The 13,607-nt window shown below is 42.4% G+C and overlaps 1 protein-coding gene across 7 annotated transcripts in view; it reads left to right on the top strand.

The window, feature by feature from the left end:
• Positions 1–13,607, top strand: part of RERE (arginine-glutamic acid dipeptide repeats) — a 290,268-nt gene that overhangs the window by 251,646 nt on the left and 25,015 nt on the right. For all 7 annotated transcript variants that reach the window (XM_083163291.1, XM_083163286.1, XM_083163289.1 and 4 more), the window contains one exon: positions 546–626. In XM_083163291.1, coding sequence (XP_083019417.1) covers positions 546–626 — 81 coding nt within the window. The remainder of the gene's footprint in view (positions 1–545; positions 627–13,607) is intronic.

Here is a 13,607-nt window from a genome sequence, read left to right as displayed (position 1 = left end):
AAAAAAAAAGGAAAAAAAAACCTGTTTCCAGCTCTAATGTCACATTGCTGAAATTGTAAGTGGAAGAAACAAAGATGTTCAATGTAAAGGTGCCCATACACTTATCTGATTTGGTCCAATTTCACCCGATCCCAACGATTCGGGCCGAGAAATTATTATTTTTTTGTTTGTTTATTTCCTGCCCTCAGAGCAAAATGGCACATGAAGTGCCAAATTGTAAAAAAAAAAAAAACTCTCCCGAGAGTTGGACTCACGTATGGGGGCCTTAAGTCAGAGACTTGCTCTGTGATGTAAATCAACATGCTTGGTTTTTCCTATGTATTTGAATCGGCAGCACCAGTGCACTAGCTTTGATGTGCACAAGACCGCGGATCAGAGCTCAAACACATCCAATTTTTTGGGCCCAATTCATCGAAATCTGATTAAATCAGGCAAAATCGTACAAGTGCATAGCCAGCTTTAGACCTGTATTCTTGTATCCGTTTTTAAGTTTGTGTATGCTTGTCTCATAGATATTATACTTTTTTTTATTTGCTTTACTACAGAAACGGTTTATAAAAGGATTAAGACAGTATGGAAAGAACTTCTTCAGAATTCGAAAAGAATTGCTTCCCAATAAAGAGACGGTGAGTTTTTTTGTTGTTGCTCTGTTCCTTTTATTAAATGTGTTTATAATTAGGGATGTGCACCAGACACTTTTCGGGTTTTGGATATGGATTGTTTGTTACCAAAACCACCCTTCCGGGTTCTACCAAAACTCTTCCAGGAAAGAGAGAGAAAATGGCTGCTCATAGTAGGCTGATCTGATATTGGAGTGTGATGCGGGCAGGTGTGCGATTAGGTCACGGCCTTGTTGCATTCTTTGTACTTTTTGATCCCCCATAAAAGCTGGCAATGCTTTTGTGCACATGGAGGTGCAAGAAGGAGATGTCATTGGGCCCTCCCATCCACCATTTATGTTGTTTAAACAGGACATGCCTAGTTTAATAAACCCATCATTTCAGCGACAAGTAGTCTCCCCTTATCCCACGTCCATCTAATGGTCGTCCGAATGCCCCGTCGGCAGCTCATACCTCACCCCTAAGTAAGTCCCCCAATAGTAAACCCCTTCATAGTCCCCTCGTCTCTAGTTGTAATGTAACTGAAACCAATCACAGCTGTGGGAGTGTTCATCAGAGTTTGTGAATTGTAGTAACACCCCAGATAATCCTGAAATAGACAAGGTTTACCTCAGAACTGTGCTTTACCCTATGTGCGTTTGCTGAGGGAGTCCCTACAGTCATCGTCCGGTATTGCTCTCGTAAGTCGGGCTCCTGCAATAAGGAACGGCGTAAGTTAGGATGGAATATAGGGCGCGGAGTGTGTATTGCCTTTTATTTATATATTGCACGACTGCAGCCGTCTACCACTTCATCACTTGTAATTTGCAAGATTGAAGATAACTTTTAGGTTACAAGGTGGCAGCAAAAGGTAACGGGGGGCAACTTTGTGTCCCTGCTGCTTAGTCCGGTGTGCTTAGTCTTGTGTAGCTTTTGAAAATGAAGGCCAGAAGACACTAGTGTTTTAGTTGTTGTGGGCACTGACGGTGAGGTGGCAATGGATGGAGACGTGTGGAGATAACATTGCAACTTCTTAGCAGTCCCCACATTTGCTAATTTAAACTCGCATGCCTGGTATCAGTCTTACATGTGCCATTGGTAATGAATAAGCAGTTCATTGATGCTGCGCGTTCTCCCTGCTGCTGCTGGTAAGATGCTATTGTTTATAATGTAAATAAGACCTACAGTATGTACCAACCTTTCAGGGAGAGCGGTTTCCTCAAAAATGTCAGCCCCATGTAAATGATGATGTTAAGCTTGTAAACCCATAGTGATGTCCAAATCCAACTCCTTTCCCCATCTCCAAGTGGGCAGCTTTGTCAGAGGTGTACTGTAAACGCCAAATTCCACAATGACCTTTGTCACCTTATAGCCAATCGTCAAATTTGATAATGTTGCCAGGTTACAGGCTATTTCATATTGCCCCAAGTTTGTCAAACTTTTGAATCCGGAGTTTCCCAGTGAATGACAGTTGCATTTTCTCATTTGTTCCATAGTTTACGTCTAGATGGTCTTGTTTCGTTTGTGTTATAGTTACTTTAAATATAATTTTATTAATTCAACAGTAGACCTATTATGGAGGTCATTCTTTATGTAGTGGTTGTGCAAAAGCTGGCCAATATTCTTTGGGCACATGCAACGTTGTGTAGACAGAAAATGAGGGCTCATTCTTACCCCTTTCACTCAAATTGTATATGGAAATTCCTGGTTTTTGCACATGAATGCGCATCAACTCTGGATTTATGTATGTTTAAATACAAACAAATCAGTCTTGGGTCCATGACCCAGGATACGGTCAGCATCTCTGTGGTCAGGATGCCAGAGTCTGGTATACCGATGGAACACCAGCGGCGGAATGTCGTAAAAACATCATGATGCTGATGCTGGACTACTAACAGCTTGTATCCCGAATGTAAGTAGGTTTATGGATAGGTTTAGGCGGTGGGGTGATGAGGGGGTTTGGTTTATGTACTAGCATTGATTATTAATCAGACTGCCGGGGGGGGGGGAGAGGCTGCTACCAAGGATAGGTAGGGGGAGTGGGTTAAGGTACATATGGTGCCCATTTTGGATTCAGAGGTCGGTCTTTTGACTGCCGGCAATCTGAGCACTGGTATATAGTATTTATCACCATCACCATGACCCTGCTCTGTAACCGAGACCTGGATATTTGCCGGCTTGTTTACCCAGCACATTCCCAGGTCACATGTCTGAAAGCGGCATAAGTGGTGAACTCTGTTAGCATGGGTACGAACAGCCTATGGATGAGGTAAATCCTGTACATCTTGTGTTATAGCATCTGCATGTGGTACAGTACATTGTGGATGCTTTTAAAGGGCCTGTATGTGTAGTGTGAACCGTAAGTATATTTGTGCGGTTTTAGGTTATAATTCTTACTGTAAACCACAATAACGGTTTGTCCTCACAGTACATTGGCAATGGAAAAGGAACATTTCTAGCATTATTTTAAGTAAATTAGGTTCTGATACTTGCTAGCATAGCAGCAACACCCCAGCACCTCCTTTCCTTGCATAGCTGAGCATTCAGCAGAAATTTTGTAGCTCTGCTATTTACATATCCTGATTTATAGCCTGCCTCCTCATAAATTAGGGCAAGCATGTGATAAGAGAATGCTGGAAACACAGCAGGGTGCGCCATGGAGACATCTACTTTGTACAGCTTGCTCTTTTTATTCTTCCAGCAGAAAGGCAGCAAATGACAACACAAGTGCTATAGATATTTTATAAATGTCAAGGGAACATGGACATTGATGTTAATGGCAGCGCATACAATTGTCCCCACAGGGAATACTTGTGCATGTTCTGGTTACTGCAGATAATAAGTAATGGTAATAAGTACCATAAGTGTTTGTCCACTAGCTTTGCTGCATCAAAGATTGGTTATATATTAAGGACCTAACCGGTATCCAATAGCTCTGCAGCATGTACAAGCTGCATATTAATTGGTTGTGTTCTAATTGCATTGTCCTTATGGTAACATGACCGGTATTGCAGATTCCCTTGACATAAATATCTGCCTTATGTTAGACTTTGCTTATAATAAACTAAATCAAATCGAAATTGAATGTTTTCTATTCAATCCCAATCTGCGAAATAGAATAGAAAAATAGACTGTGCTGGCACCACTATATAGTACAGATCTGTACAATATGGTCGAAACCATATGTATACACGGCATTGTTCCATTCGGGATTACATAGAAATTAAATCGCACTGTGTGTATACTACTTTAGTATGTGCTTACAATGTCAGATTTTTACCTAATAGAGGGTTACATTTAAAATATACTTTCAAGGTTTTATATAAACTAAAATATTATTGATATATTCCAAATACTTTCTTGTATATCTAGTATGTCTGTAAGTTTCTAGATCTAAGTTACCAATGTTCAGTGTGTGAGCCTTTTGTTACATGACCAAATATCAATATGATCCAATTTGTTCCAAACATACCAGAACATTTCCTCGTCTGCACTCACAACAGCTTCTGTGATGTGTTCCTTCATATTGTTTACGGTTACAGCAAGTGGACAAAAAAAAAATCACAGCTAGGATGTGACATCAGGATCACGCGATTGGCAGAGAAAACTTTTTGTGGACTAGAATTAGTGAAAACAAACTTATTGTAGTAAGGCAGCATTTTAGAACACGACGGGGAATCCTCCACCTACAAGGCAGTCCCAACTATGGGGTATATTCAATGCCTTTAAGGCGAGCTATGACAGCAAGCAGTGCCGATAGCTCGCCGTCAAAGCAGTCCGTATTGAACTGCCCCCCCCCCCCCCCCGTTCGCTTGCCGTTTCCTCCTCACCGGTTCTTTTCAGTGAGGAGGAAATGGCGAGTGCGCCCATCAAAACGGTGGGACTTGCCAAAAAATGCAGCAGGCTCTCTTCATTTGCTGGCAAACCTTGCCGTTTAGGGGAATCCTCACCGTCCTCTTACAGCGAGGATTTCCTTGGAAAATCCAATGCAGTGAGGGGGTTTGACAGCGAGGTTGGCTTGGTTTTGGCGATCCTTGTTTGAAAACATGCCATCCTCGCTATACAAAACCCCTTGCCGGCAGGAATTGAATGCCGCCCTATGACTGCGGTAACAAATGTATGAAGACTGGGACTGCAACAGATTAAACCGGCGACTGCATGGAAAATGTTGCTGAAACATTTACAAATGTTTCCATATTTTCTACAGTTTCTACAAAGTTTAAGTAATGACAAACTCGCAGCAGTAGAGTGAAGACAACAGTGTCTTTGACCAGCGACAAGTTTACCTTCCACATAAAATCTTACACATTACATATCAATGTATATATCAATATTAGTTTGGTTTATATAAATAATTGAAAGGGTCTATTTCTTTTACAGTAACCCTGTATGGATTTGCCATGTGTGATATCAGAGATGCTGCTAAATTCTGTATTGAAAGCACAGGAAATATGTGCAGTGCTTCCAGTTTCTCCTAACCACTAGCCAAAGATATCACGAAACCAAGATGTTTTTCATTAGCAAAAAAATGTGCGGTCTATCGACAAAATAATTTTAAGCTGTCCTCATAAAGGCGCAGCAAACGTTAGAGAAGGGGGTCCTTTCACTCTCACTGCTAGTCTTACATCCAAGTAATTTTGCGGTCATGGGGCACAGCTGAATTTTTCGTATTCTAGAAGCCGCTTCCGAAGATGACAGTGGCTGGCAGTGAATGAAGCTAGCCACTGGCACAATGCTGCTGTCAGGTTCAAACGATAGGATCACTTTGCACACTTGTGGACGGCCAAATCGGCGCTGGGCCTCGAGGCTGGATCACTTCAGGACTATATGTTGGCATTATAACAGTTTGACAGCAGCCATGTTCAAACCAATTTTTTTTTATAAACTATGATAGTGGTCCAAACATTTATGGTGCATACAGACTGTACAATTTATTTTTTGGAACAATTTTGTTCATTTTGGCCTTTCTGAACGATATTGGTCAAAATCTGTTTCAGTGTGTACACTAAAAGATATTGATGACCAATTTCCCTTGAACCCAGTGTCCTGGACGAAAGATGTTGACTAAAGACAAACGATCTAGCTACAGTCTATAGACTTTTTTTGAAAGATGTCCTAATAGAGCTGCATGCACAGTATATGAACAACCTTGATGAACAACTGCCTGGTATGCGCATCTTCATTTGTCGTTACTTGCATACACACATTTTGACCAATTTTGTTCAGAAGGGCCAAAATTAACGGAATTGGTCAAATAAATTGTACATTGTGTATGCACCTTTAGATTAGCCTGCTCACTGCTGATCTAAACGTGTTACAGGGTTTGCTTTTTGATACCAGTCGTCTCCATATAACTTTTTCTCTAAAGTGGGAAAAGCCTCCTTTACCCACAGTGTAATGCTGCAGCTCTTGGCTGGTAACCAGAGGCAAGTGTTATACTGGGAGAATGTGTTTCTTGTAAAAATTGATGCGGAATATGAGGCTTGCTATATTTCAAAATACTGATGAATGATGTTCAATAGGTTTCAATAAATTTCCCTTGGCTCCAGGGTTTTTTCTAATGAATTGGCTTGCTGAGCTTAAGGCTCGGTAATTTTTGGAGGATATAGCACCGTTTTTTTCTCTCTCAGGTCGGGATGTACTAATCCGAAAATGTGGTAAAACCTCCGGCCTCCTTACCCTCCCTCCCCATCCTCCGTGCTGCTGCTCCTCCCCCAGCAGCTTTTCACAGCCACCCGGGGATGTCCTTCCGGCTGCAAGGGGGAGGTTTCAAAAAGGTTTCAAAAGGACTCAATCAACTATTTTTCTTTGGGACAGTAATAGACATCTAGAGAGGAACTCCATTATCTTGGCCGCTACCATTATTAATGGGTGCCCAACAGAGCAATTCAGTTCTCCCGGGCACCCAATCATTATCATGCTTGCCATGCCCAAATAGATGGAGTTTAACCTTGCATAGCTGCTAAACCCGACTTCAGTCTTGGTTAGGAGTTCTTGACCATTTGTTAAAAGCGCTCAGCACCATTGTCAACTGGGTATCTGTGATAATAAGAAAGGTGTAATGATGTCATAAGCTCTGTTTCACAATCATCTGCTGTAGTGTGAAAATGGCTTAAAACATAGCTGGAAACTTAGGGGCCCAGTCATGGGTTAATATTGTGTTTGCCAAATATCTGGTCTGGGTAATGCTAAGCTTCGTCTTCCAACAATTAAGCCCCGTACACACATGGTGACGGGTGCCCTGTGCTGTGCTTTACTGCTTAGTACATATTGTTCAGCACACAGCAATGCACCATTGATTGCTCGGAGCTACGCATTGCCATCGCTGGGAGGGCATACGCACTGGGCAATCCGTGCTTAATTTCTAAGTAATCTAGTCAGACCGCATAGAAATGGTGCTACAATTGCCCTGTGATAAGTGTGATTTTGGTTTGAGATTCGATATCAGCTGAAGGCTGTAAAGGATCCTACTTGGCATATTTTATAACACGTGTTGTGCACTTCTAGGATATTTCTAATCTAGTTAAGAAGATTACGTTTGTAGTTTTATTGGATATTGGCATTTAGTGGAGGGCAGTTAACCTGGTGGAGAAAGCCTGATCCATTTTTGGACAGTTAGAGGCACATGGCTTAACTGAGAGCTCAGCGGGATCCGTACCATCGTGGCCATCATAGCTATATTTCACTGTACTCACATAAATTGTTATAAATGAGCAATAGAAACTCTCATGGGGAAGGCAGAACCCAGAACTTCTTTTCTCTGGCTCATTTAAGGCTTTGGAATCAGCCTGCTTCTACAGATACTGTCATCCCCTGTTTACTCGGACGAAGGAACATGTGCCAGGACCTTCCCTCCCATGTGTGTTTCATTCCTACAACGCCTGCTTTTATTAATAGATTAGGCTACAAGAGAACCAAGCCAGAACAGCGCCCCCGATGCTCTGGTGTCTTCACGTGCCTCATGGATTGTCCACGGCTGGCTGGAACTTTAATAGCTATCATCCCTTTAGGCTTTGTTATTTTCCAGACGTGACGGCTGAGCTGATAGAAATGTTTTCCACACAACCTTGTAGCAGATGTGGCCTAGTGCTGCTGTACAGAACGTCTCGCATTATTCCCTGCTCCCTCCCTGTGCTCTAAGCAGCCAGATTGCCGGTGCCGTTGTGAGCTCTGTCTTTATATCCTCGGCATTAAGATAAAATCTCTCTATTTGCATTCATCGCCTCCACATAGTGGCAGTAGTCGTGTTTGGCCTTTTCCCATATTCATGGGATTAAAGCCGGTGAATTCTCTCGGCTCCTGCAAGACACTTGGTGAATATTGATTGTAGCTTCACTCCGTGAGAGAGAAAGAGATGTAGTTTCACTCCCTGCCAACAGATGGCGGTGTTTCGGAGACACACGGACACTAGACACGTATAGATGGTTGCTAAATAGGTTCTAAAATGAAGGTGTTAATTGAGTAAAGATCTTGAAGCAGCATTATTTTACATTAGTCTGTCACATCTCCATTTCATATGTTCATGTACTGGTTGAGCATAGATATACGTGGCTTACGACAAAACCTACATCTCTGCCTACTGCTGCCATTATTTATTTCCTTTCGAATGCTCCCGATGGTAAATTGCACCAGAAGGTGATCCTATGAGCCAGGGATAAAGGGGCCTTGAAGGGCTGAGGTTCCTGTCGCTGCTAGAAGGTGATTTGTGATTAATTAACAGAGCTGCTCGGAGGATTGGGAGCGTGACGGCCCCGTATGAATATTTCATCAGCGTACTGAACAGCAGGGCGATCAGGCTTGTGTGTGTGTAAATCCTGCAGGCTTGTACATCTAATACAGTGCTTTGTAGAACAGCTTGCGTTTGCTGTCATGGAATGACTTGTAACAGGTGTAAGGGAAGCCTAGGAATTCTGACACCTTGCTGTTGCCGCAGTGTGACCTCTGAATTGCAAAGTCGTCACATCACTTCTAATTACTTTTCATTTATCTGGACCTTAGAACATATTGCTGTACTGGCCCTAGCTGTAGACTAAAGCCGGCCATACATCTACAGATCGATTGTCAGATTGGGCTGGTTGGAACAAAATCCTGGTAATGGATGAGAGCAAATGACAGTTGACCATTTGTTTTAAAATGCTGGAAAACTGCCAAAATCTGTCCTTCAGATATTACCAGGCTTTTGTTCCAATCAGCCCAATCTGACAATCGATCTGTTGATGTATGGGCCTCATAACTAATCCTCCCAGATGTTTCTAGTTTTGTTATACTGTAAAACATAACTCAAGGCCCACACACACTAGAACAATTTTTTTTTTTCCGATTTCCGACCGATCGTCCGATATATCGGCCAATTTTTTGCCGATAATCGGCAATAACCGGCCGATTGTTGCCGATTATCGGTAAAACTTCGGACGATCGGCCAAAAAATCGTTGTGTGGGGGCCTTTTCATTTCTCTACAGGTAGATACTTTATTATGGTTTTACACTGTATGTATTATTTTTCATTCCTTTTTGCTAGCTGTATACACTATCTCCAAGTAATAAGTATATGCTACTCATAACTGCCTATGTCAAAGTTCTTGGTGTGGCCATTAGTACGGCGAGGTCTTATTACTAAATACGTGGCAGTCTGTGGCATAAATGATACAGTATTATTTCCTATAAACATTTTTTTTTGTGGAAGTCCTATCAAATGCAGTATAAACAATACAGAAATATAATACCTAAACAGCTGTACGTGATGTTTGTGTAAGAGGAAATAGTAACCATAGAAATGCTTATAAACACTCCTGGAGCTGTACAGCCAGGGAATAGTTCCAGAGGAGCGTTGGCAAAATAATGCCAGAACTAAATGAGAGCAAGTGATGTCAGGGATGCAAAGCAAGGGACGCCGGCTAGTCTACACAACCCGAGGGACTAATTGGTCCTTGTAACAGTCTCATTTGTTGCCACTCATTTGCTTCAAATGCCTTATTATTTTCTACGTGCCTGTAGTAAGCATGACTACCACATATAAATATGTTCAACGCTCCATATCTGACCCACCTATTTAAGTGATGTAAATTGAAGATATATCGGTACTTATGTATTATCTGGGCTCCCATGTTAAATGCACCCCATTTTTTCATACCCCTACTATCCAACTACGCATGGAGTTGATTTTATATAGTGTGGCGAGCGCAGCGAGCCACCATGCCCGAAGCGTGGCGAGCGCAGCGAGCCCCGCGAGGGGACACGGTCTCATAAGAAAAACGGGAGCCCAGATATTACATAAGTACCGATATATCATTTGGTCAGGGTGACCTGTAATTATATGAACAATATCCTCCCTGATGACACTGGCAAGTGTTGTGACCCTTGCAAAGATGAAGTGTTCAATGGCCAGTAATTGTTCTGCCAGGTTTGTCATTTTCATTCAGCAACACATATGCCCTGCAGTAGCCCCACTGTGGCCATTGAAGACCACTTAATTCCCCCCAAAGTGCCAAACTAAATGGGTACCGGGATCCCAACTGACAAAGGCTTTTCTTCTTCATGGGGGGGGGGACGACAAGACCCTCCTAGAGGGAGAATAGAACCTGTGGCGAGACTGCATGGGGCTTCGTACCACTCAATCTCCTGTCGAAGTCCCGGCAATCAGGATTTCCACTGTCAGACTAATGGGCATTAGAATTCCGATTGAGCGTCATTCCACACCCCACTAAATAGACCGTAACTTTCATAGGATTTAGTAATCGGCCATGCTTCGCAGATTAGGACATAGAAACTCCATGTCCCAGTGATGTTCAGTACAGTAGAAAATAACTTTCGTGTCTTATTGAATTTACAATAATTTTTTCTATTGCAGTCTACTGAAAAGCATATTGCCGTGCCTGCAAATACAGAACATAGACATACCGTGCAAACAGTATAGTTGTAGTCTCTATTATACAGTATAAATCAAAACTATGAAAGACGGCCAGTCTGGGAGCTAAGCGTGGCTCTGCAAGAACAGGCTGCTACAGTATCTGGAAAACCAAGCCCTTGTTTTGTATGCGGCCAGATAAGGCGAAGGGCCCGATTCAGATTAGTACGTAAAGCGAACAAAGCAAGTAGCTTTGTGTATGGAACAAACCATGTTATCATGCAAGGGTCAAATACAGTTATATTTTTCCTGTGCAGGGTAAATACTGGCTACTTTTGCATAATGTTAGACCGTTTTATTTTGACCCTGCAATTCAGGTTTCCATTTGAACACACCCCACCCAACGCATGTTATAATTCTTCCCGTGCTAATTTAAACTTTGATCCAATACATTGGAATTGTAAAGTAATGTAAAGCTGGGTCCACACCTACAGTTTTGTCTGTCCAATCTATCTGGTGAGATTTTCTAGTTTTTTTTTTTTTTTATTTTAGTATTTGGCTGCGCTTTACAGAGAATATTTGTACATTTGCCCAGTGGAGCTTACAATCTATATTCCCTACCACATATACATGCACACACAGACATTCTAGGGTAGAACACAAGAGGAATATACAAACACCCATGGTGGGAATCAAACCCATGACCTCAGTGCTGTAGTATTAATGATACTTTGTATCGATAGCACTATTAATAATTAAGAGATTCTGATTAGCAATATTGTTTCTTTTTACATGTTTTATGTGTGTATTAATATATTTTCAATAGCATGTGGCATAACTGTTGTGTATGCTATTTAGTGATAAGCCTTCGCCTGCTGTGCTCTTCCTGCCAGTACCTGCCTTGCCTTAATGTCTGTTGTCTTTTTCACGACAGAAGGCAGAGCTGATGGTGAATTTCAGTTAATGGGGTAGTCGGGGATGGTGAGAAATGGTGTGACAACGAGACAATCTGGAGATGACCATGTTGTACATAGTAGACGATGGTGTGGCTGAGAGAAATGCAGAGAGGAGATGATGGTGTGGCTGAGGAAGCACAGAGGAGACTCCATCTTCCTAAGGAGCCCCTTGCGGCGTGTGCGACCAATGGGGGAGGGTGTTTTTCATCTTGCCCTGAGCGCCAAAGATCTTCGTTACGCCTCTGCTATTGGGGTGTGGTATATGGTTCCAACAGTTGGAATCCCGACAGTCATTAGCCTGATATCGGGATCCTGACTGGCCGGACTTAGACAGCGGGCCAAGTGCAACAAAGCCACTTGGGGGCTCGCCACGCTGCGGGCACGGTGGCTCGCTACACTCGCCACCTATTCTATTCTCCCTCTATGGGGGTCGTGGACTGCCACAAGGGAGAATAGCCGGTGGCCGTCGGGACCCCAAGTGTCGGGGTAATGACTGTCGGGAAACTGTCCGGCACCCCGCTATTGCAATGGGTTTTAAAATAGTAAGTGTAAAGGCCCATACACGCTATGGAAAGTTGTTCACCTCCCGTGAAAATTGCTCAATGTATGCGCTGAGCGCTTTACCGGCCAGACACTTATCACATGTGCAAAAACGTGCAGTGTATTCACCTTTAGGGGTGATATCTGGAGCTTGTCTCTCTGGGTAGAAAAGGGAGGAGAAATGTAAGAATTTGTGGCTCTTTGCAAAGATGAATTCATATGTAACACCTTCGGCCAACACTTGTGATTTAATTATTAATTAGGAAACGTTAATAAACTGCAGTGCGAGAGAGGCATAAATATAGTGTAAGACCTACATGCATCCATACACCTTTCTGTGTGGCTATAACATGAGCAGCGGAGCGGTTCTCTCTCCTCCTGCTGTCGCACCGTATAGCATGGTTATGGTTTACACAACGATTAGTATGAACTTGGATCTATGACGCCAGTGATTGAGCAGAGAAGCGTTATACGTTATATTATATTTTTGTAGCACTACGGATCCTTTAAGGTAACCTGAAACTCTGTAGCCAGTTTTTTTTTCTCTGTTTGCTTTCTTGATTTGAAGCCTGGTACAACACAGCGAGGCTTGTACTATGCACCGCAGGTGTGATACCTGTGATAAGCAGCCCGGGCTGGCACCTCCCTATATACAGCGCAGCAGCTATCGCACTTAATTCTCTTAATACGGAAATGAAAGTTATTAGGGATCAATGCACAGATGATGCCCGAGAAATCTCTCTCCAACTTTTCTGTATAGGTTCTGCAGGTAAAACGTAATTTATTTATTTTTATCCAGTTTAGATGTTGTTTAAGCATAATTTCTGTAAGTTATGTTATTAACATGCTGCTAACTAACTGTCATTCATGTACCTACCTGATAGAAAGTAATGCTTTTATAAAATTAAAATATGGTGTGGCTGAGAGGTGTTTTTTTTTTTACAGTCTGTGACTTGCTCTTTGTATTGGGGTTGGTTATTAACAACCCGATAGCATATAGATGTAGGAGTTTGTGCGTTTTGGAACATTGCATGATTATCTTGTTTTATTGCAGCCTAGATTTCTAGTCTAATCTGGCATTTTGATCTTTTTGCTACCTTATGTTACTAGAATTTTATTTCCAAACCAGCCAGATTGGACAATACATTTTTGGTTCAAGACCAGCTTTAAGGTGCCCATACACGGAGCGTTTTGCCCATGCGATTCCCGCTCCTGTGCACATCACATCGCGCAGCACAAAAAGGTTGTGCAGTCCGTTCTTTTTGTACTAGATCGGATCACATCTTGCTGCTGTAGCACATTGTATGCTTTTTGTACTAGATTGAATCACATCTTGCTGCTGTAGCACATTGTATGCTTTTTGTACTAGATTGAATCACATCTTGCTGCTGTAGCACATTGGATGCTTTTTGTACTTGATGCGATCTAAGACAGAAAGTGCAGAGCACAGCGCTCCGTGTATGGGCACCATGAGTGAATAAAGACCATTTCCCCAGGGTTTATCTGCAGTTTGCAACTGTAGAAAAGCTGGTCTGAGTGTGAAGGGCTTGTGCGGTTCAGGGATGGATGTGTGTCACTAGCTTGACGGTGTCTAGGTAGACAGTCAAAAGGTCAACCATTATTGGTGCATAGTCAAAAGGTTGAGACCTAAAAAAGGTTGACCTGCCT

This window comes from Crinia signifera, chromosome 19 (assembly GCF_055691185.1).
Source record: "Crinia signifera chromosome 19, ASM5569118v1, whole genome shotgun sequence".
Classification (NCBI taxonomy): Eukaryota; Metazoa; Chordata; class Amphibia; order Anura; family Myobatrachidae; genus Crinia; species Crinia signifera.
This window is presented reverse-complemented; position numbering and strand designations above follow the sequence as displayed.